The following is a 21,454-nucleotide window of genomic DNA, read 5'->3' as shown; positions in this document are numbered from 1 at the left end:
GAAAAAGGAAGAAAAATAAGAAGGTAATGGATTATGGGAAGAAGAAGAAGAAGAGGAGGAGGAGGAGGAGGAGGAGGCGGCAGGACAGCTGGAAAAGGAAGAGGACTCGTCACTCAAGAGGCGGGAGTTGAAGATTGTCGCGAGCTGGAGCCATTCATGAGCACTGACCGGACCCAAATGACAAATCCGCACACTGATAATAACCAGCACCAAAACAGGCCGCAAGATCACGAAACAGCGGTCTACCGTTTCCGTTCCGGTCCGAAACGGCCGGTATGTTTTGGACCTGCCGAAACGGCGTTTCGCGATGCTATGACACCCACTACATTCTCGAGGTCTTTGGCCTGTTACCATAAAATAACTACCATGTGCATCACATGTGCTAGACAACCTTGCACATTTGATTAATATCTTAATCAAATGTTATTAGCAATATTAGAGTATCTCAAAATTTCATGTCCCTGTGACATCCACCATAGCTACTCCTCACTCTTTGAACATCACTATTACATGTAACCACTACACTTGGATGCTAGGCCAAAATGGCATTCGGATGATGCAACTTGGTGGTATGCAATGCTAGCTCTTGACCTAGTATGCTATTGGCCCCATGCTCGAGGGTAGCCCATTTCCCTCTACGAGTGGTAGGTGAGTCTATTGTTCATCTCCTTATGATTCAAATGCCATGGATACAGCTTATGTTGTGTCTCATGTGCAAGTTGGATCCTAGGGAGGCATTTCAATGTGGAGTCTAAATTGGGTTGGCATCCAACATGTTACACACATTGACTACCAATCTCCTACTTTACCATCTACCACCTTTACTGTCCTATACATGGTCCTATTTGCCATGTTACCATCTAAATGGAGTTTCAGTTTGACTTTTCCTTACTTGATCTTCTTGTGCACACAGCCTGCAGACCTTCTGTGTTCTTCTTCCCTGTCTTCGCACCAGTTTGTCTGCACCTGGCCGCCTCCTTCGTAACAAGTACAGCCATGGGCCTGTGTCCTAATACTATGGGAACAAACACACACACACAAAAAAAAAAAAAACAAATTATCGTGGTAGGCCTGCAGTCTGTGTTCAATATAAATAGGCAAATGTAGGATGCCTGATGAGATGTGTCAAATGTTCACAAAGTTGTGTTAAAACAATACAGTGCCCAGAACAAAATAAAGTGTGCTCAAAATAGAGCTGGTCATTCTCTCAACAAAGGTCCACAACCCACCTTATCTCCAGCTTGTATCAGCAACTGAAACACCATTGTCCACATGCTTGATAGCACTTGCCGAGCCATTCCACCTTCGTAGCATAAACTAGTTGCATTGATACTAATATTTCACCCAGGTCTCAGCCAGATCATAACACAAGCACAGCAGCATGCCTCAGTGCTTCACTAATATAGGGAGCCATTACTCTAAGAATTTTCCAAGAGAATAAGAGGCAACAATGCCAATATTGGCAGGTACAGAAGAAAGACTGATCCTTTCAAGAACTATGATCAACACAGTTTCTGAATTCTGAAAAACGTAGGTCTGTGATTAACTTACAGAAAAGAAATTTGGATAATCAAAGGTGATAACATTCTAACCTGTAAGTCTATTTCCAGTTTTGTACAGTCACATCTGGCAGTAGCTTTTTCACCCACTTAGCAAGCAGGATGTATAACGCACAAACCAAAAATGATAGGCATAGAACAGACGTACACTGCATATATAAAACATCTAAAGACTCCAACAAGAGGATTTCTACCTGGATAATGGCCTGTGCAATCATATGTACAACTGGGGGAAGGTTGACAACAAAGAGTACAGCAAGTCGAGTCGGATAATTTTCTTGAACTCGAGCACAGCATGACTTCAGCATGTTCACAGGAAAACCAAGTGCAGGTGTTCCTTCACAATCTATTACAACTGTTATCCTTGGATCATCTGTTCGAACCAACTGCATAACTCCAAATTCAACCTGCGACACTATAAAAACCCCATAAATATTAAATTCAATATCACTATCAGCTATCCAAATAGGACTAAAGCAAATGCAATATTGAATCTACAAATTAAAGCCTTGAATACTATTGATTTAATCAAATCAGTCTAGTATAATCAATTCAAGAGATAACCATGTTCTAACTGCACCACCACTTAAGGGCTATTTAAAGATGTCAGCAATTTTGTCATCTGCTGGCATATTGACTACATTAGCTAATTAACTGCTTGAGAACGTCATATATGCATAATGGGACACAATTTCATGTACAAACAGATCACAAACAGTTTATAAGGTTTTATATGTATCCGATAAAACCAGCTGTAAGCTGGAAAGTAAATTGATACTGTCACCATAGTTTGATACGTCCTCCTTTAAAGGCCCTCTGTTCAGTTGCTAGAGTTTATTGGACAAACTAATATTGCCCTCTAAATGTACTTGTGCACACTTATTGAAAGCTACAAGGGCATGAAGCAGGAGTGTGATCCTTGACAATAACCCTTGCTGTTGTGTTTAGTACAGCTATTCTGCCAAACCGGTTTTTATAAGCATCAGGTAAATGTATTAGGGAGAACAAACGGTTGCTCACATCAAATAGAGGAGACGAGGTTAAGTAATAACACCAGCTTAGTGTATAGTTTCGGAATAATCCATTATTTGGAAAGAGCAAACTATGTTTAACATTCATGAACCTTTTTACAATATTTAAACTTGCTCCCCCCCACCTAGGCACAAACTTCTAACTTTTGCAGATAAACAGATCCTAATTACATTCCTATTAAAAAGTTTGGAAGGTTCAAGGGCTTAACTGCACAGTTGAAGCCAAAAATAAAATATGATATGGCATTGCAGCAGCAGGGCATGGAGAAACAGAAGAAAGTACAAGGCTTCTCAAGGCTACCACGGGGGATGGAAGCTAGAAGCTAGGAGGTGTACAGATTGGCAGGTGCTGCCCCGATGTGTTAAGTGAAAGATGTTTGAACCTTGCCACTGATTCAAGTCCCTTTGCAAACAAGTCTCTATATTATGAATGCTGGAGCATCAAAGCTCACAGAGATGCAATTGGCTCATCTCTAATCTTATTACAGACAACCTAGCACCGAGCCTTCTGGGTGCAGGACCATTCTAGCTTCGACTTGCTTGAAGTGAAAGTTTACTACACTTTGGTTCACTGAAGGCTGGTTTCAACTGTCCATATGTCACATCTGCTTTCTTGTCTTTCAAATCCTACAGAAGGTTGTAAGGAGGTTAGCTAGTTCCCAAAGCAAAATCATCCAAGTCATCCACTTGTATCTCCCTTTTAGTCCTGGTCTTCTTACTGGCACATGGCTCTTCTATTGCGTGCTTGCTTTTCCTGGCCCTAGGTGCTCTTTGAATTTCTTCCTAGGGTACTTTCTATCTTTCCCTATTGTTTGCCATCATCTCAGGTTCTTCTCATCATTAGAGAAGTTCCGGTCTATTAGATTTACACTTGACAGCCCTTTGTCTGGCCTTCTTTCCATTGATGTCTACCTGGCTCTGCAGGTCTTATCTCGTCTTTTGGCTTCTTGTCTTGCATGGTGTCTGCCAAGACCTGGTGGCATTGGATGCAATACTCCAACTCTTCTCAGATAGGGACTCTCAGATTCAATATGCCCCTTTCCCTACAATTGAATTTTATCTAAGTAAAAGCAGAAGAGGGGCTTGGTAATCTGGATCCTTGGGGAGTAACTTATGGTTTCGAAGAGTGGACCATTCTTTTTCCTGCTAAAGATAAGTTAGTTTGTTCCCTTCACGCTAAAGGACTATGATTGACACATGAGTGATGCATTCCCTTTATCCTTAGCCTTTGATCCTTTGCCTTGTATCTTCAATTTATCAACCTTAGAGAGATTGTTCCCCTGAAAAAGTTTATAGCTTCACATGGCACACACATCTCTATTTACCAAGGCTTGCAAGCTTAGTAAACAACCACCATTGACAAATATAAGAATCGAAACAACAATTCTATTCTCTTGCTTTTAGACCTTCCCACTTTAAACTTGGGTAGAGTAAGTTCAAACACATCTTTGAATGATATTATTGACAAGCTATATTTTACATCTTACACAGAGCTTCTTGTACAAAATATTATACAACCCATAATACCACTTCAAGTTCATGATATACATCAAACCTCACCATATACGACGTGTACAAAACTCTAAATACATAGCCCTTGTCACACTGTTTCATCTTCTAAACATACTTCAGCATGACAAACTAGATGAGAGATCAAAGGATCCATCCCTAGATAACTGATGGTGCCTGACATCCATAACAGCAGCTGGGTTTCATGCTTGTTAAACTCTGCCCATAAGACCTCGTGTTCAAAATCCCCATGTCAAAGCTTGTCTACTAATGGATCCAAGGTGAGGCTTAAGATTCCTCTTCGAGGCATGCTACAAGAAACGTTTCTATGATCTTCCAAAGTTTAATAGGATTCACTACTTATAGCCATTGTTTTTTGTGCAAATGATTGGAGGCTGAGTACTAAATGTTGAATGGGTAACCTGTGGTATGTCTTAGTCAAACCCAAAGTTACTTTGCTTGATAATCTTGCATGGGTTTTCCTCCTTTAGGTATATATTCATTATCCCGTGAAGTTCATATGAAAAGACTTCTATAGGTGAATCAGATCCGGTTTTTGAAAAGGACGCAGCAGTGAAGGTCAACCTTCATGAGCTTAAAGTTTATGCAAACATCAAGATTTATGAAGACTGAACACCATGAATATTAGACCTTGGATCCACACATGAGGAGAACAAAATAGGGGATCAATAGCCCTAATATTAAGGTTCTTTGAAAGAATTATTTTGCATGGGAAGGAGGCACTAATCAGTCTCCCATCCTTACTATGGTGCCATGAAGATACCACGCAGGTCTCGATTAGCACCACCTAGGATGATATAAACACCACGAACAACGTAGTATGCTTAACAATTATGATATTCGCTTGTTTTCGAGATTTAAAATAAAAGAGAATGAACACTTAAAGCTGAAAATGAAAATTACTCACAAAATTACAGCCATGAAAATGTAAAAGTAATGGAGACAAGATTGAGGGTTGAAGATGGGCAAACACCCCCCCCCGGCCGAAGGAATGTATTTCTGCTCAACCCAAGTCCCTTAGGGAAGAGCTCAGTTACAATCAACCTGAGAGTGAGGAGAAGTAATTCTCACTCTCACAAGATCATGCAAAGATGTACAAACACACATGCATTATCTATTATGCAATGATAAGAACTGATTTATTTACAGTATGAGAGAAGAAAAAGGGGAAATCAGCCTTTCTTCATTGTTGATCAACAGTACATGGATAGGGCTTGCTTCTTGTTGCTAAAATGGAAGAAAGAGCTCAAGAAGGAGGTGCTGTAATGAATTTACAGGCTTGCTGTCCTGTAAAACAGCAATGAATGATAGAAGAGGAAATATGGAGGAATTTGATAATGGAGAAGTGGGGGATGATGATGGGGATGGATGGGGCCAGTTTCTGGCTATCTGTGGGTGTTGTACATGAGTTTACAACAAAGAAAAATGATGCTGAATGAAAAAAAACGAGCTCTTATTTATAGGAGAGGGAAGAGCTAGTACAAAAGGGGAAAGTGGAGTAGCACAAGACAAGTGTCCAACCACATGTCATGAGATGTGACAAGTGGTGGGACACTTGGAAACTTGTGTAACAAGTGCCTTGACACTTGTCTCTTCTCTAATGGACTTCCTTTTTGGGCTGAATATTGTCAAGAATAGACACAACCAAATTTAGTAAGCACAATCAGAGTACAGAATTTACTATTTTTATTAGAATGACATCCCTATTTTTTAGGACTAGCATTTTTAGACTAATTCGAGGCTCCTAAAATTTAGGGACCTAAAATTTAGGGAACCCCCCACACCCCCCTCCCCCCCCCCCCGCCCCCCCAACCACATGTTATGAGATGTGACAAGTGGTGGGACACTTGGAAACTTGTGTGACAAGTGCCTTGACACTTGTCTCTTCTCTATGGACTTCCTTTTTGGGCTGAATATTGTCAAGAATAGACACAACCAAATTTAGTAAGCACAATCAGAGTACAGAATTTACTATTTTTAGAATGACATCCCTATTTTTTAGGACTAGCATTTTTAGACTAATTCGAGGCTCCTAAAATTTAGGGACCTAAAATTTAGGGACCCCCCCCCCTCCCAATATGGGTGTCATATGAAAGCTTTTTCCGTGTACATCGCAAAAACGATATCAGAATCTTCATGTGACTTTCCTATGCAAAGAAATGTGCATTTCAAGCTTTCAGCCCACACATGCACATTGTACAAGCATTTCATGATCATGCCATCTTATTGATTGTAACTATCTGTTCTGGCGGATCTAGCCCACACTTCAAGGCATCAATCCTTTCTGTGTGCGAGTCTAATCCTGATATGCGTGAGTTCTAGTCACGGGCGCCCAATCGGGCCATATAGGCGGAAGTGTGAACTATCTTTTCTCTAACCCACCGCGTGGGTCCACCATAACCTGTGACCACTCATTAGTGGCCAGCTCCAATGCACTTTTCTTTATATATAATTAGTGCAAAAGAAACAATTTTAATAAATTATTATATAGACAAATTAATGAAAAAGGATACAAATTCTGTTTCTATAGAGTTGTAACAGCCCTCTGGCTTTTATTCAGCTGTCCTTAGCTGAAAAGCTTCTTGATATGGCTGAAGAATGTCTGGATAATCCTTCATGAATTTTTCATCTACCCACTGTGCATCTGTTGTGGGTAGATTCTTGAATTTTAGTAAGAATTTTCATGTCACAAGGCCACTTCTCGTGGTTCGATCCTTGTGAAACAAAATCTGTTCGAGTTCCAGGAGTTGCTCTATTTCTTCAACTTCTAGGGGATCTTCAGTAATGGGTTCCTTTGGTTCTGGTCCTATGTAAGGTTTTAAAAAACTTACATGAAAAGCATTGTGTATTTTCCAATGAGCAGGAAGCTCAAGTCGATAAGAAACTTCATTTATTTTCTCAATAACTTTGAAAGGTCCAAAGTGTCTACTGGAGAGCTTTCTAGAGAGCTTTGGAAAAGATAAATTTTGACCGGAACCTTGTTTGAGTCTGCTTTTATCAAACTTTAGCAAGACATATTGACCTTTTTCAAAAGCCAAAGGTCTCCTTCGTTTATCTGCTTGCTTCTTTTGTCGCTCTTGGGCAACTTTGATAGTGGCTCGAACTTGATCCATTGCTGTCTTTAAATCTGAAGCAAACTCATCGGCAGCAAAAATCTTATCTTTAGTGCAAATAATTGGAGGAGGAATCACTTTACCCTGTACTATTTCATTTGGAGCTTTCCCTGTGGATGAGTGCACTATATTGTTGTAAGCAAACTCCAATAATGGAAGATATTTCTCCCATTGTGACTTATGTTCACTAACATAAGCTTTCAACATATCCAAAAGAGTGAGATACATCACCTCTGTTTGGCCGTTAGTTTGAGGATAAAAAAGCTGAGGAGAACTTTAAAGTGGTTCCCAATTTCTCAAATAAAACACGCCAAAAGTTACTTGTGAATTTGGAGTCTCTCTCTGAAATGATCTCAGAAGGCATACCATGTAATCTGAAGATATGTTGACTGAAAAGTCTTGCAGCTTGTACAGATTTCAATGTTTTATGACATGAAATAAAATGTGATTGCTTGCTGAATCGATCAATTATGACCCAAATCATATCATGACCTTGAGGTGTTCTTGGAATACCTGAGATGAAATCCATTGTGATAGATTCCCATGGATCTTTGGGCACTAGAAGAGGTTGCAACAATCCTAGAGTCTTCTGCCTATCATACTTGGATTTTTGGCATACTAGACAAGCCTCAATGAAGTTATGTGTATCTCTTCGTAATGTTGGCCAATAAAAGTAGCGCTCAATTGCACTTAGAGTGGCTGCCCTCCCTCTATGCCCTGCATAAGGGGGTTCATGACTTTCTTTAAGCACCTTTTGTCGAACAGGAAGAGTAACACAAAGGCAATTGTTCATGAGAAGGTAACCGTCTTTGATGGAATAATCTGGATGAGAACGTCCTTGCTGTAAATTTGACCAAATTGCTGCAAAATCAGTATCTTCATCATAAGTATTCTTCATCGTTTGAAAATCTTCATGATGAGCCACTGTAATAGTTGCAATGCGAGGCACTCTAGAAAGTGCATCAACAACTATATTTTGTTTCCCTGGAGTGTACATAATTTGAAAATGAAACATAGACAAGAAATTTTTCCATCTTGCATGTTTCTCCTGCAAATGCTTTTGAGTCTTGAAATACTTCAAGCTTTGATAATCAGTTTTAATAAGGAATTCATTGCCTAAAAGATAATGTTTCCATATCTTCAAAGCATGAACCACTGCTAAGAGCTCCTTTTCATAAATGTCATACATTTTCTCCACATCATTTAGACGAAGGCTTTCAAAGGCTACGGCATGGCCTTCTTGATTTAGCACTGCACCAATGACCACAAGTATCTGCTTCCACCACAAATGGTTTTACCAAATCTGGAATGATAAGAACAAGTCCAGAAGTAAGAGTTGTTTTCAACCTTGTGAAGGCTGCCTTCTCTTTTTCCTTCCATGGAAAAGAGGTCTTCTTCTTTGTAAGGTCATGAAGTGGAGAAGCCATATGTGCAAAATGCTTGATGAAGCGGCGGTAATAAGAGCATAAGCCAAGAAACGATCACACCTCATGTACATCATGAAGATGAGGCCATTCTGGGATTATCTTGATCTTTTGAGGATCCATCTGAATCCCTTCAAAGAGATGACATACCCAAGGTAATTTATTTTATGCATGAAAAATTCACTCTTTTTACTATTTACCAAGAGTTGATTTTGTTGAAGTAATTGTAGAACAATCTTCAAGTGTTGATGATCCTCCTCTTCATTCTTGCTAAAGACAAGAATATCATCAAAGAAAGTACCGACATATTGTCAATGCTCTCTAAAAATGCGCTCCATCATTCGATTAAAGGTGGCTGGTGCATTGGCTAATCCGAAAGGAACCACCAAGAATTCATAAAGACCGTATGCAGTGCGGAAAGCAGTTTTGTGTACATCTTGTGGTATTACCCTAATTTAATGATAACCACTCTTCAGATCAATGCGGCTGAAAACCTTTGAGCCTCCTAGACGATTCAAAATGTCGTCAATTTTGGGAATAGGAAACCGATTCTTCACAGTGATTTTGTTGAGGGCTCAATAATCAATGCACATCCTGAATGTGCCATCTTTCTTTTGAACAAGAAGAACCGGTGAACAAAATGGTAAGCTACTTGGCCTAATTAGCCCACGGTTGAGTAGATCTTCGACTTGCTTTCCGATTTCTTCTTGTTGAGGACAGCTCACACGGTATGGTGCTATATTAGGAGGAGAACTGCCCGGAATAATATCAATATGATGGTCTTCTGGCCTTTCTGGGGGAAGCTGATAAGGAAGATCTTCCGAAAAACAATCTTTATACTTTTCCAAGAGCTGAAGTCGCTCTTGGTTTTCAGCATTCATATTATCTTTTACATCAGTGACATAAAGCAAACAACATTGAACACAATCCTTAATTGCTCTAGAGACTTGCATATGGCTTACCATAGGTATGGTGTCTCCAAAAACTCCAGCTTGGACCTCGTATTTCTTGCCTTTGTTGGTGAGTTCTACCTTCTTTTTCTGAGAGAAGATGGTTGAATCTACTCTATGATTCCAGGGCATGCCAAGAATCACATCGCAACCATCAAGGTCTCCGATACAGAAGGTATCTTTGTCACTGTAGCCTTGAATTTCAAACTTGAGCTTGCCAATGTAGGGTGTCACCAAAAACGAGATTGTAAAAGAGTGGAGGGCTAGCCACCAATTTATAGAAAATTAGGGTTCTAGATCCTCTCCCACTTAACTTTCTCGATCTGCTCCCCGTTTTAGGGTTTTGTCTAAAATAAGCATGTTTTGGGGCTGTTTAAGTGGCTAAGTACATTTCTTAGCAGAACATCTTTACCATAGCCAAGCCATGTACCAAGTGCTTAACTCTTATGTGCTACTAGTGAAAGAAAAAGTGAAATCTTTCTTAGTCTAAAGTTGTCCTCCAATCTCCTCCGGAATTTTGCAAGAAAAGGCTGTGATATACCTTGGAGTGTCCAATGCTTAGCTGCAGTTTGCACCACTTTGATCCTACTCATCTGTATTCTCCTCTCCAGCCTAGTGGTATAGCCAAAGAAGGGCACATCTTGAGTCATCTTTGCAAATGGATCTCTCCATACCCATTTTCGAGGATGCCCCTAAAGTCTCTGTAGCAACCTCCTCCTATATGCCCAATGTTCCCATCTATCTTACGTACAAGTTTGAGGGTGTAGGTCGAAGTACCAAGTCCTATCACAATGAGCCACAACTCTAATCCTTTGTCAAGAGCATCTTGTGAACTCTATTTGATCCAAATTGTGTCACCTAAGCATACCATCCATCTCTACTGAAAATCTAAACACACTCTCCCCATTGGTGGCTACCACTGCAAGAAGGATCTCTCCTCTGTACAAGTGTTACCAACTTGCTGCCCACACACCGGTCACGGAGGCCATCTCAGCCCTTGCTGTCCATCATTCTTCCCTACAATATGGCGCCTGTTTCCAGCCCTCCACAAGCTGATTGCTGTTGTTTCTGCCTGGCGACTGACTGTTGTTCGTCTGCACTACTCTTATACAGCCTGCCGCGCCAACAAACTGTGTTTGCAGAATTCAAATGCCGCCCCGACAGTTTTCTCTCTCCTGTCTATAGTCGCTACAGTTCTCCTCTCTCCTGCTAGTTGTCTTGCTTGCGTTTTAAGTCTCTCTCTCTTGCAGGCTCCGTTTTTAGCCTCTCTCTCCTCACTGCTGTCTACATCAAATCCAGCTTCTCACTGCTGCGTTTGCTGGTATTCGACATCCGGAGGCTGCCTTGCTGCGATTCAGGATCCGTTTGGAGTACAACACACTCTCCAGCTCATTACCCCCGCCCTGATCCTAGAAATACAGGAGTTTGAGGTTCAGTATTCATTCACTGCATAGTGTGTTTGTTGCATGACCATCGTATTATTAGTAGTCATATCATTTCATTTATTCATTGTGTTCATTGTCTCTGAATTACTCTAACCCTAACCCTAACTATGTTCTTTTTATCACTCTGTGCTTTGTCGTACGGTTTCTGTTTATGTTTCTATGTTAGGGTATCTTTCTTTACATGGTATCAGAGCCTAGTACTCTCTGAGAAACCTAGGCCTTTGATCTGAAACCTCTTAGCAAGAAGCAAGAACAATGATAGGTTCAAATGACTTCGAACACATCAACACCGATTCAGTCTCCAAATCACCCTATGCCGAGAACCGAGCGAGAGTGGGCCGATCAGCTTGCTCCACAAAGTTCCGACATGGTGGGAGAAACATCTGAGTACATGAAAGAAAAGATACGCAAGCTGACCTCTGAGGAATATAAACTGATCATAGCCTATCTACAAAAGAAGATTGAGGAGCTCGACCGAAGGATTGCCCTTCAAGAAAAGCTTCTAAATGAAGGTATGCATGGATTTCACTCTTCAGATGTTACGTGTAAGTCTAATAATGTTACAGGGCCGTCGAGACCTCCATCAGGGATGGGCCCCCCTCTTGGAGAGCAAGATCCAGAGTATGTTCCATTTTTTCAGACTCTTCCATCCTCTCTGGTGCAAGGTACTTTTGATTCGTCTTTTGTGCCTTCTTCTTTCACCTCTTCTGTTTTGCAATATACTGATAAAGATCATGTGGAAAAAAGAGTCTAGTCTGTTGACTACGAAAAAGGTCCTCTAGAGGATTAATTCTTGTATGTTAACACACGTCGCGGGGATGATAAGAAAAAGCTAGGTAACTCTTCTTTTGTCATTCCTTCTTTTCCGTCTACTTCACATAACCACAATAAATTTGGTGTTCCTTTCACTTCATTACATGATGTATCATCATCTTCACAGTTTCATTTTCGGTCTTTAAATGATAAAAATGAACAAAAAGAATCTGCACCTCATACACCTCACTTTCAAAACCCACCCATCCCACCACATTCTTCCGTTGCTTCACCACCTCCATTTACATCATTTACATTTCCATTTCAGACACCTCATGTCGCACTGTACATCACTCCGAGGAGTTATGGAAACATAGGCACATCCTGTAGGACCTCATCCTTTCCTCACCCAGGTGGTGTTCCACCTACCTCATACACACTTTCGGGATCATTGCAGCCTGGGTATCCCACTCAGTCTCTCCCGAGTGTGGATCAGTTACCTCCACAGTTTGCCTCCATGGCATTGCCTAGTGGACCTTCTAGTCATAATGTTGTGTCCGAGCCTTACTTTGCACAAGGCTACTGTGTCCCAGTGCCTCCACCTACACCGGCACCTTATGGAAACATTCATGTTCCAGTGCCTCCGTATCAATCGGCACTCATTGGACACTCACAGCCTACTTCTCCCTACCCAAACTCTTCCCCCTCTTTCTTACTCTTATCAAACACTCTCACCTCCACCATCTTTCTCACCATTATCTTACTTCACCCACTCAACACCTCATGGTTCTAGCTCATCTTCTGGCAAGAATGCATTTAATGACAAGACTTGTTTTAACGGGTCAAACTTTACTACTTGGTCGAATTTGATGAGACATGTCCTTGATTCACAGAACCTATGGGATCTAATACAGGGGTTGAAACTCCAACCCGATCCCGCATTTGTTCCATACGAGGTCATCCGCTCATGGAAGGCCAGGAATGCCTCTGCTATTGTCGAGCTGATGCAGGGCTTATTGCCAGAGTTTCATTCTCAGCTTCAGCATTTTGACTTAGCGTCAAAGTGATGGGCACACTTGACTGACCGCTATGCAGCTCAAGATAGGACCCGTCATATTAATCTTGACCATGAGCTTCAGCTTTTCAAAATCACTGACTGGGATGACTTGAAAGTCAAGTTGGCTGAGTATCGGCGTCTCCTCGCTGAATTCTCCACTACGGGGACTCCCAAGTCCTTTGACGATCAGGTCACATTATTCTTAAATAAACTCCCCAAGAAATACTTCAATCTTGTGAAAGCAATAGTCTCAAAGCCTACCATGCCTACATTCTATGAATTTGAGTGTCAGCTATTGCGTTACGCACACTTGTTCGATCAGTTTCATATGAATTCCTCTTCAAAGGGAATTCTTCTTGCTCATTCTCAGAAAAGGCAACAAGGGAAGGGCAAACCAAACCAAACCTCCACTCAAAATCAAAATCAAACTCAAAAGCTAAATCCATCTGGGGATTCTCAAGGAAACTCTGAGTCACAACTCAAACCTGGGTGGCGGAATGTACCTAAAAAGAATAGGTATTGTCAACATTATCAAAAGGCTGGCCATTTTGACGACGGGTGTCGATCAAAGACACGAGGCATAGCACCAAAACCTAAGTCTTAGACCCCCGCCCCTCAGTCGAGCAACCCCTCCTCTTCAAAGGGGGCTCTTGTTGCTCATTCTCAGAAAAGGCAACAAGGGAAGGGCAAACCAAACCAAACCTCCACTCAAAATCAAAATCAAACTCAAAAGCTAAATCAATCTGGGGATTCTCAAGGAAACTCCGAGTCACAACTCAAACCTGGGTGGCAAAATGTACCTAAAAAGAATAGGTATTGTCAATATTATCGAAAGCCTGGCCATTTTGACGGCGAGTGTCGATCAAAGGCATGAGGCACAACACCAAAACCTAAGTCTCAAACCCCCGTGAAGACGATGCATAGTTTCCTTGCTGCAACTTACTACTGCGAATATCATCTTTCTTAGCATAACATTGGGCTGCAATATGACCTGTTTTGCCACAGTAGTGACACACAATACCAGAGTTGTTAGAACCTCTGTTCTGCCATCCACCTCTTCCTCTAAAGCTCCCCCTGCCTCTAAAGTTACCACGACCTCCGAGTAACCCCCAGCAGGGGAGGCAGGGTGATAGCAAAGGGCAGTTTAAAGGTCAAACTCACACTGCCACCGCACAGTCATCTCAGTTGACAACGTTCTCAACTCCAGATGACTTGTCTGATTGGTCTACAGAGGCCCATATTGTCTCCATAGAGACATCAAATGCGAGTCTCGTCCACATTTCTGAGTTGCCTCCCGACGAGGTTACTACAGAGGCCCACTCGTCACAGCCGAGCACTTCAGCTCCAGTTTGGATTGTGGACAGTGGAGCTACACATCACATGACTCCTATAGAGGACATTTTCCGTATCCAAGCCCCTGCAGCCGGATGGGTGTGTGTAGGAAACAACTCCTCGATCAAGATTTAGCCTCAAGGTTGCGTCAGTTTTGCCACTGACAAGGGTCCGGATCTGGCTTCGCTAGACAATGTATATCATGTCCCTCAGCTTGGGGTGAACTTGTTATCTGTGCAGTAGCTTTGCCGGTTGGGGCGAGCACTTTTCTTTACAGCAACCACAGCCGAGGTCCTTGACTCTCTAACTGGTTTAGTGATTGCTCGCAGTGAGGCACAACCTAATGGCCTATAACACATGACACATCTTGTGACCGAGCCGACCGCTAAAGGCTCCCTGTTCCATAGCTTCCAAGCCTTGGTCACATCTCGGGAGCCTACACACAATGAGCGTCTTTGGCATTTTTGCTTAGGGCATTTATGAGTTGTCACGCCGTGAGCTAGTTGAGGGCCTTCCACGCCTGAAGCTAGCTCGAGATGTCTGTAAAGCCTGTCAGCTTGAGAAGCAGCACCGTACCCCATTTCCTCAGCAGTCTACACATAGAGCTGAGGAGCCTCTTAGATTGATTCACGTTGATCTTTGTGGGCCGACATCCACTACTGCTTTGAACGGCACGTTGTACTTCTTTTTTATAGTGAATGATCATTCCCGATACATGTGGGTGTACTTCCTCAAGCATAAGTCAGATGTTTTCACATATTTTTCTCCTTAGGTGCTGCTGGTTCATAACCAGACTGGTCGTCGTGTTGGGTGCATGAGAAATGATAGCGGTTTCTACAGAATTTTTTGAGTTTCTACAGAACCATGGCATTTCTCCCCAGCTCACCTCTAGCAACTCCCCCTCTCAGAATGGAGTCATAGAGCATAGGAACCGCACAGTCATGGAAATGGCACACTCTATGCTATTCACAGCAGAGCTTCCTGAGCACCTTTGGGTCGATGCTATTAACACTTCGATGTACATCCTCAACCGGTGACCGACTGCGACTCTTTCTCAGAAGATTTCGTATGAGGCATTTTTTGGCTCTCGGCCTGTTATTTCCCACTTCAAAGTCTTTGGGTGTCGTGCGTACACACACACGCTTGATGACAAGATAGATAAGCTTACCACTTTGGATCAGACACGATTAGTGGCCACATCTATTGATCCTATTGTCCACTTGTCGAAGCATACCCTAGGACAGTCCTTCGATGCACACACCTATCAATCTGTAATAGAAAAACTTCTTTGGTTAATTCACACTAGGGCAGATTTAACTTAGTTAGCATACTCACTCAGTATTCAAAGCTCCTTGGATATCACATTGGATTGTATGTCTTCGTGTGTTGCGTTATTTCCGGTGTACTTTTTCTTATGGCTTGACATATGGTTCTGGTTTATGTTTACAGGGGTACACTGTTTCTGATTGGGCAAGAGATCCTGACACTCGGTGTTCCCATGGCGGCTACCTCTTCACCTTGGGCACGGCTCCCATTTCTTGGTCCAGCCGTAAGCAAGAGACGGTAGTGGCTTCGGCCGAGGCTGAGTACCGGGCTCTCTTCGATGGCACCACCGAGGCTATCTATCTGAGGAGTTTACTGGCGGCGCTTCATTTTCCATGTGTCTCTCCCACAGTTGTTTACTACAGCAACCAAAGTGCCATTGCCCTTTCGGGCAATCCGATCATCACACCACGAACACAGCATGTGGAAATCCACTTCCACTTTTCCAGAGAGCAAGTTGAGCTAGGCACTATTCGCCTAGAGTTTGTGCCTTTATCAGATAATTTTGCAGATATCTTAACCAAAGCGGTCAATCGACCGGTTCTTCAGTACATGTTACCCAGAATCGGCTTGGGTACACCCTCCTCTACTTTTTCAGCTTGACGGGGACAGGGTGCTTCCCTAATGCTTTCCCTTCTAGTTTGAGAGGGAGTGTCTCCTACTCTTGATCGTGACAATGATGATGCTTAAAATTTTTTAGACATTATATTCACTTATTCTTTTGTATTGTATTATGGGCATTTGTAACTTCATCCGCACTATCAGGATGACTTGATTGTAAAAGGGCACTTGGGCAAGTGAACACTTTCTTTGTGAGGGCACTATCCCAGTGCCACCGTTGCATAGCATATTGCATGAGCATGACATCTTACATCTCCCTTTGCATTACCCTATGCATTGGCATTCTGTTCATGTCAACATGCATCTGTGCACATTTATCCCTTTTCGGTCTTTTGAAGTGGTCGACTCTAGGATTCACCATATTCGTAGCATAACACATGGCAGTTCTTCTAAAAGCAGTTTCCCTACCCTTGCTTGCTTGCTTGCTTGCTTTGCTTGTCTTGCTAAGCCCACCGTTTTTTTTTTTCCTCTCACATATTCAACACATGATTGGTACATACACTCACTTTTATCATCCTTAGGCACTTATCCTCGTCAGTTCGAGGAATTGGCTTGCTAGTTTTGTCAATAACTTGGGTTTAAAACTCTCTTTATCTTTTCCTATCTGTCACTTAATCGGTCGCTGCCCCTATATTACTTATGTATTTTGAAAACACTTTTCAAAAAAAAAAAAACAAAACAAAACAAAACAAACAAGTCCATTGTTGATTCCACCCGCCTTTGTAGGCCTTGGTAGGCCCTTGGGTAGCCGACGAGCACCCTTGGTCCGATGCCTTGACCTCTCTGGGTGATCACTTGTGCCCCCTTGGTAAGATATACATCGCCTCTGTAGTCTTGGTAGGCCACTGGCAGCCCACGTGCACCTTTTGTCCGATGCCCTAGCTGCTTTGGGGTGAGACGCCTTGGGGTAAATCAAAATTTAGGCTGGTCTACTTTTCTCGCTCTATTTTGGGCCTAAGAGGGGGTGTTGTGCTAAGAAATGCACTTAGCCAGTTAAACAGCCCCAAAACATGCTTATTTTAGCCAAAACCCTAAAACGGGGAGAGAATCGAGAAAGTTAAGTGGGAGAGGGAGAGGATCTAGAAACCCTAATTTTCTATAAATTGGCAACCAGCCCTCCACCCTTTTACAATCTCGTTTTTGCAAGTTTCACATGTTACTAGCTTGTTGCCCACACCCCGATCACGAAGGACATCTCAGCCCTTGTTGTCCATCATTGTTCCCTACAATCTGGCGCCTCTTTCCAGCCCTCCACACGCTGATTGCTGCTGTTTCTGCTAGCAACTGACTGTTGTTCATCTGCATTGCTATCGTATAGCCTGCCACGCCAACAAACTGCTGCATTTGTAGGCTCCAGCTGCCGCCCTGACAGTTTTCTCTCCTATCTACAGTCGCTGCAGTCTTTCTCTCTTGCAAGTTGTCTTGCCTGCGTTTCTAGTCTCTCTCTCTCCTACAGGCTCCGTTTTTAGTCTCTCTCTCTCCTACAGGCTCCGTTTTTAGTCTTTCTCTCTCGTCACTGCTGTCTACATCAGATCCGGCTTCTCACTGCTGCATTTGCTGGTGTTCGACATCCGGAGGTCGCCTTGCTGCAATTCGGGATCCGTTCGGAGTACGACCCACTCTCCAGCTCATTACCCCTACCCTGATCCTAGAGATACAGGAGTTCAAGGTTCAGTATTCATTCACTCCATAGTGTGTTTACTGCATGAGCATCGTATTATTAGTAGTTATATCATTTCATTTATTCACTATGTTCATTGTCTCTGAGTTACTCTAACCCTAACCCTAACTGTGATCTTTTTATCAGTCTGTGCTTTGTCGTACGGTTTCTGTTTATGTTTCTATGTTACGGTATTTTTCTTTACAAAAGACCCTATTACTTGCAATAGATGTGGGGAGCATGAGGAGACTCAGAGCCATTGCATATGGGATTGCCCACGGGCTCAAGATCTAGAGGAGAGCCCTTAGGATGGTGTTTCATGGCACTACACACTCCATGATTGCTAGAGGGGGGACAATTGCATGGGTCACGGGTCACTCATAAACCCCCAGCTTGTGGGTATGAGGATGTACACAGGTGTCAAGCTTATCTTATCTCGGGGCAGCATGTGAGCAGGACTTTCATACCAAATTTCTCACAGACAGTATGGACTTAGGGGCATTGTCACAAATGGGAGCTCATAGCTAGTATTATTGTTTGGTAAATATGGACAGCCAGATGTAGCCAAGCTATTGAATTTTTGGGCATATCTACTGCAAAGACTCTCCAGGATCTAGACACAGATTGTGCGTATTCATGGGAGATGGGAGAGAATACAAGGCAGTTCGCAAACTATAAGGAAGAGAAGAGATGTTTTTCTTAGGACATGGGATTTTGGCACGTTTTTTCTCTTCCAAACCTGCATGATCTCGCATTATAGACCTCCTGACTGGCTATTCACTTAAGCTTTGTAATAGACTTCCCCTTGTTATATTATTCTTGATATGGAGGTCCCTTACAGGGCTGCTTTGGACTTGGTTTTTTGTGTTGGGACACTTTGTTCCAAGGTGTGTTAATAGAATTTTTGCTTTTCTCTTGAAAAAAGGAAGAGTGAGCAGCAGTAAAACAAGGTGGAAAGCAGAGCAAAACAAGCAAAAACTGCACGCAATGGGGCAGAATGCCTAAAGCGGGCCAAAACTGTGATTTTACCTGCATTGCCCAAAACACGTTTCCGACAGGAAACGTTTCAGGACGCAATTATACAGCCAAGCCACTATGGAATAAGATGGCTTTCTATCAAGAGTGTCTTCTCCAAGTTACAAGCATCTTCTGACCGGTCTTTACCACTTGAGGATAAAGACCGGTCAGTACGGAGCTACCTCCCTTGCCCTTGAGGGTACTATGGGATCCGGGGATGATTGCCTCTTTCAAGATAGCTTTGGCCCCCTAACCAGAATGCTGGCCTTCTCAGATCAGTATTGCCTTGGGTTCTTCCTCATTGGGTTACACAGATACTCAGATCACATTCAAGGTAGGAATCTGGTTTGAGACATTGCTTACCACACTCTAATCAACTTCTTCAGAGTAGTGGCAACCCCAAAAACCACTAATCAAGGGGCATCTGGACCCGTCAGCTGCCTCAAGAGGTCACCATAGGCATAGCATGAGAGCTATTTACAGCACAAGACCAACTACACACCAAACCAAGACTCAGTGGAGATACTATCAGAGGATTTAGGTGATTTTGGCATGGCACCAAGGTGGTGCTTCAATCTTTCTATGTTGGAGCAACCCCTATGAGACATCATGGGATGTGGCTCGTATGGTTCCTTCAACATCACAATGTTACAGTTACATACTTGTATGAGTTTCATCCTGGTGTTGAAGTTAGGTCATTGTTTTTACTTTGACTGAGGATATAGTTAGTCCTTTTTCTTTTTTAGTTCATGTTTTTCATTTCTTTACTCAAGATATTTAGCCTCCCTGAGCTTTGGATGTACTAATACTTTTGTCTCACAGTCCAATTTGGCCTCTAGTAGATATTTAACATCTAGGTGGCTAGATGTGGTAAAAAAGATGGAGGGAGTTAGGAAGCTACCTAAAAGCCAAAGGAACTATTCATTGTGCATGAGTTTATGGAAGAAAAGAAATGCAAAAAGATTTGAGCCCTACATGTTAGACTAATCAGGATGCCAAAAGGAGAGTCCCCAAATACAAATGGTGCTTTGCTATGTATGATGCTTAGAGCGCCAGGCAAAGAGGGAAGGGCCTTTTCTACATGGACTGAACTTACACCAACATATTTAATCCCCAAGGGAAAAGACTGATCAACCACAATGGGCAGGAAATCAAACAGATTAGAGACACGTTCAATAGCTAGTATGGGAAGTCAGCCACCCTTGCCTTTCTATTGACTCTGACATCATCATTGTGAGATGTGCCAGAATCATTGTGAAGTAGAATCTTCTCAATAGAAATAGTTTGGCCCTAGAAACTTATATCCCACTTCTTCATCTAATTGTTTCAAAGCCCAACAGCACTGACATGCAACAAAAGCAAAAGGATGCAAGCCGAACGTGATGCTAGATGGATGAGGTGAATCCAAATCCACATCCAAATGATCATATATGTCATTGCCATAAGCCATAGTAAATACCCTGATAGAGTAAATGAGCACATAATAACTTGATGTCAGGCCATAAATTCATGAGAGGGCATGACACAAGTGACCTGCACCGCATACGCCCTGCATATTAACCTGCCAACAAAATACATTCATATCAAGGCACAGTGCATAGTAAAATTCTGAAGCCCAGAAAGACCAAATGAACAATCCACAGCTCCCCAATGTTTCCTTTAACAATACTCAAAGGATAGGGTTGTCCCATGAAACAAATACTAAGCATGTACTGTTGAGTCTTCTGGAGGCTTAATAGCATGGGCTATATCAGTATTCTCTTTATACCATATCAATTTGCCAAAGGGAATCTGTTTCTGAGATGGGGACAAAAGAGACCTCCTAACATCAACCTGAAGGACGGAGAATGGGTAAACATGAGAAGCTTGTTTTAAAAGCGATGACTTTGTTGCAGAGACTTATAGGAGGGAAGGAGCACCTCACGCAGAGGAGAATCCGACCACATTGCAGTCAGAGAGTGGACATTGATGCCCAAGAAGCCTAGATGAATGCAAGGCAGCACAGAAGCCATGGACAGCAACACAGGCAGTCAAGGTCACAGGCAGGCTCGCTGGAGCATGTCCATTACCACATCTACACCTCCACCCTCCCTACCCCAAACACAAACACTACCAATGAAACAACCTTGCAATGACCCACCAATATAGAGCAGGAAATTCAATTGTGCTTTCTAATGCATCTTTGTAGTTGATGGTTAAATCTAGGTTGTCCTTTGAGCTAGGTATGAGAAAAAAATTTATTAGACATAACCCAACATCCCTGCAATGAACCATTACACCTCAGGCTACTCAAAAGTTGAAATACAAGAATCCAGTGGCATCCTCAAATCAGATCATATGTAAGCCATATGTTTATCTAAGGACTTACATATAGCTTGAACAAAACGTGGCCGTTCATGTGTATTCAATATAGAACAGGCTACACCAATCCGAATGACAAGCAAGGGCCTCATCTGAGCATCGTAACCATGCCAAAAAACAAGAGGTGACCAGTTTTCCAGTTCATAAGCTGAAAAGAAATAAAAAGACTCCCGCCACCGAACATTTCTCTTTACAACAGCAGCACACCTTTTCACATTCCCATTGGCTGCTACAAGGAACCTTTCAAGCTCATCATCACTGATCCTGTAAAACAAGAA

General features: G+C 42.4%; 1 protein-coding gene across 1 annotated transcript in view; it reads right to left on the bottom strand.

The window, feature by feature from the left end:
- The window catches only part of LOC148030022 (SEC14 cytosolic factor family protein / phosphoglyceride transfer family protein), a 132,715-nt gene that overhangs the window by 43,562 nt on the left and 67,699 nt on the right, over positions 1-21,454 (bottom strand). Inside the window, exons 4-5 of the mRNA XM_087686286.1 lie at positions 21,184-21,440; positions 1,754-1,974 (exon numbers count right to left, since the gene is read on the bottom strand). Coding sequence (XP_087542412.1) covers positions 1,754-1,974; positions 21,184-21,440 — 478 coding nt within the window. The remainder of the gene's footprint in view (positions 1-1,753; positions 1,975-21,183; positions 21,441-21,454) is intronic.

The sequence above is a fragment of the Lygodium microphyllum genome, chromosome 10 (assembly GCF_053477565.2).
Source record: "Lygodium microphyllum isolate KBCC chromosome 10, Lygodium_microphyllum_v1.1.10, whole genome shotgun sequence".
Taxonomy (NCBI): Eukaryota; Viridiplantae; Streptophyta; class Polypodiopsida; order Schizaeales; family Lygodiaceae; genus Lygodium; species Lygodium microphyllum.
Note: the sequence above shows the minus strand (reverse complement) of the source record. Positions and strands in the feature narration are given on the sequence as shown.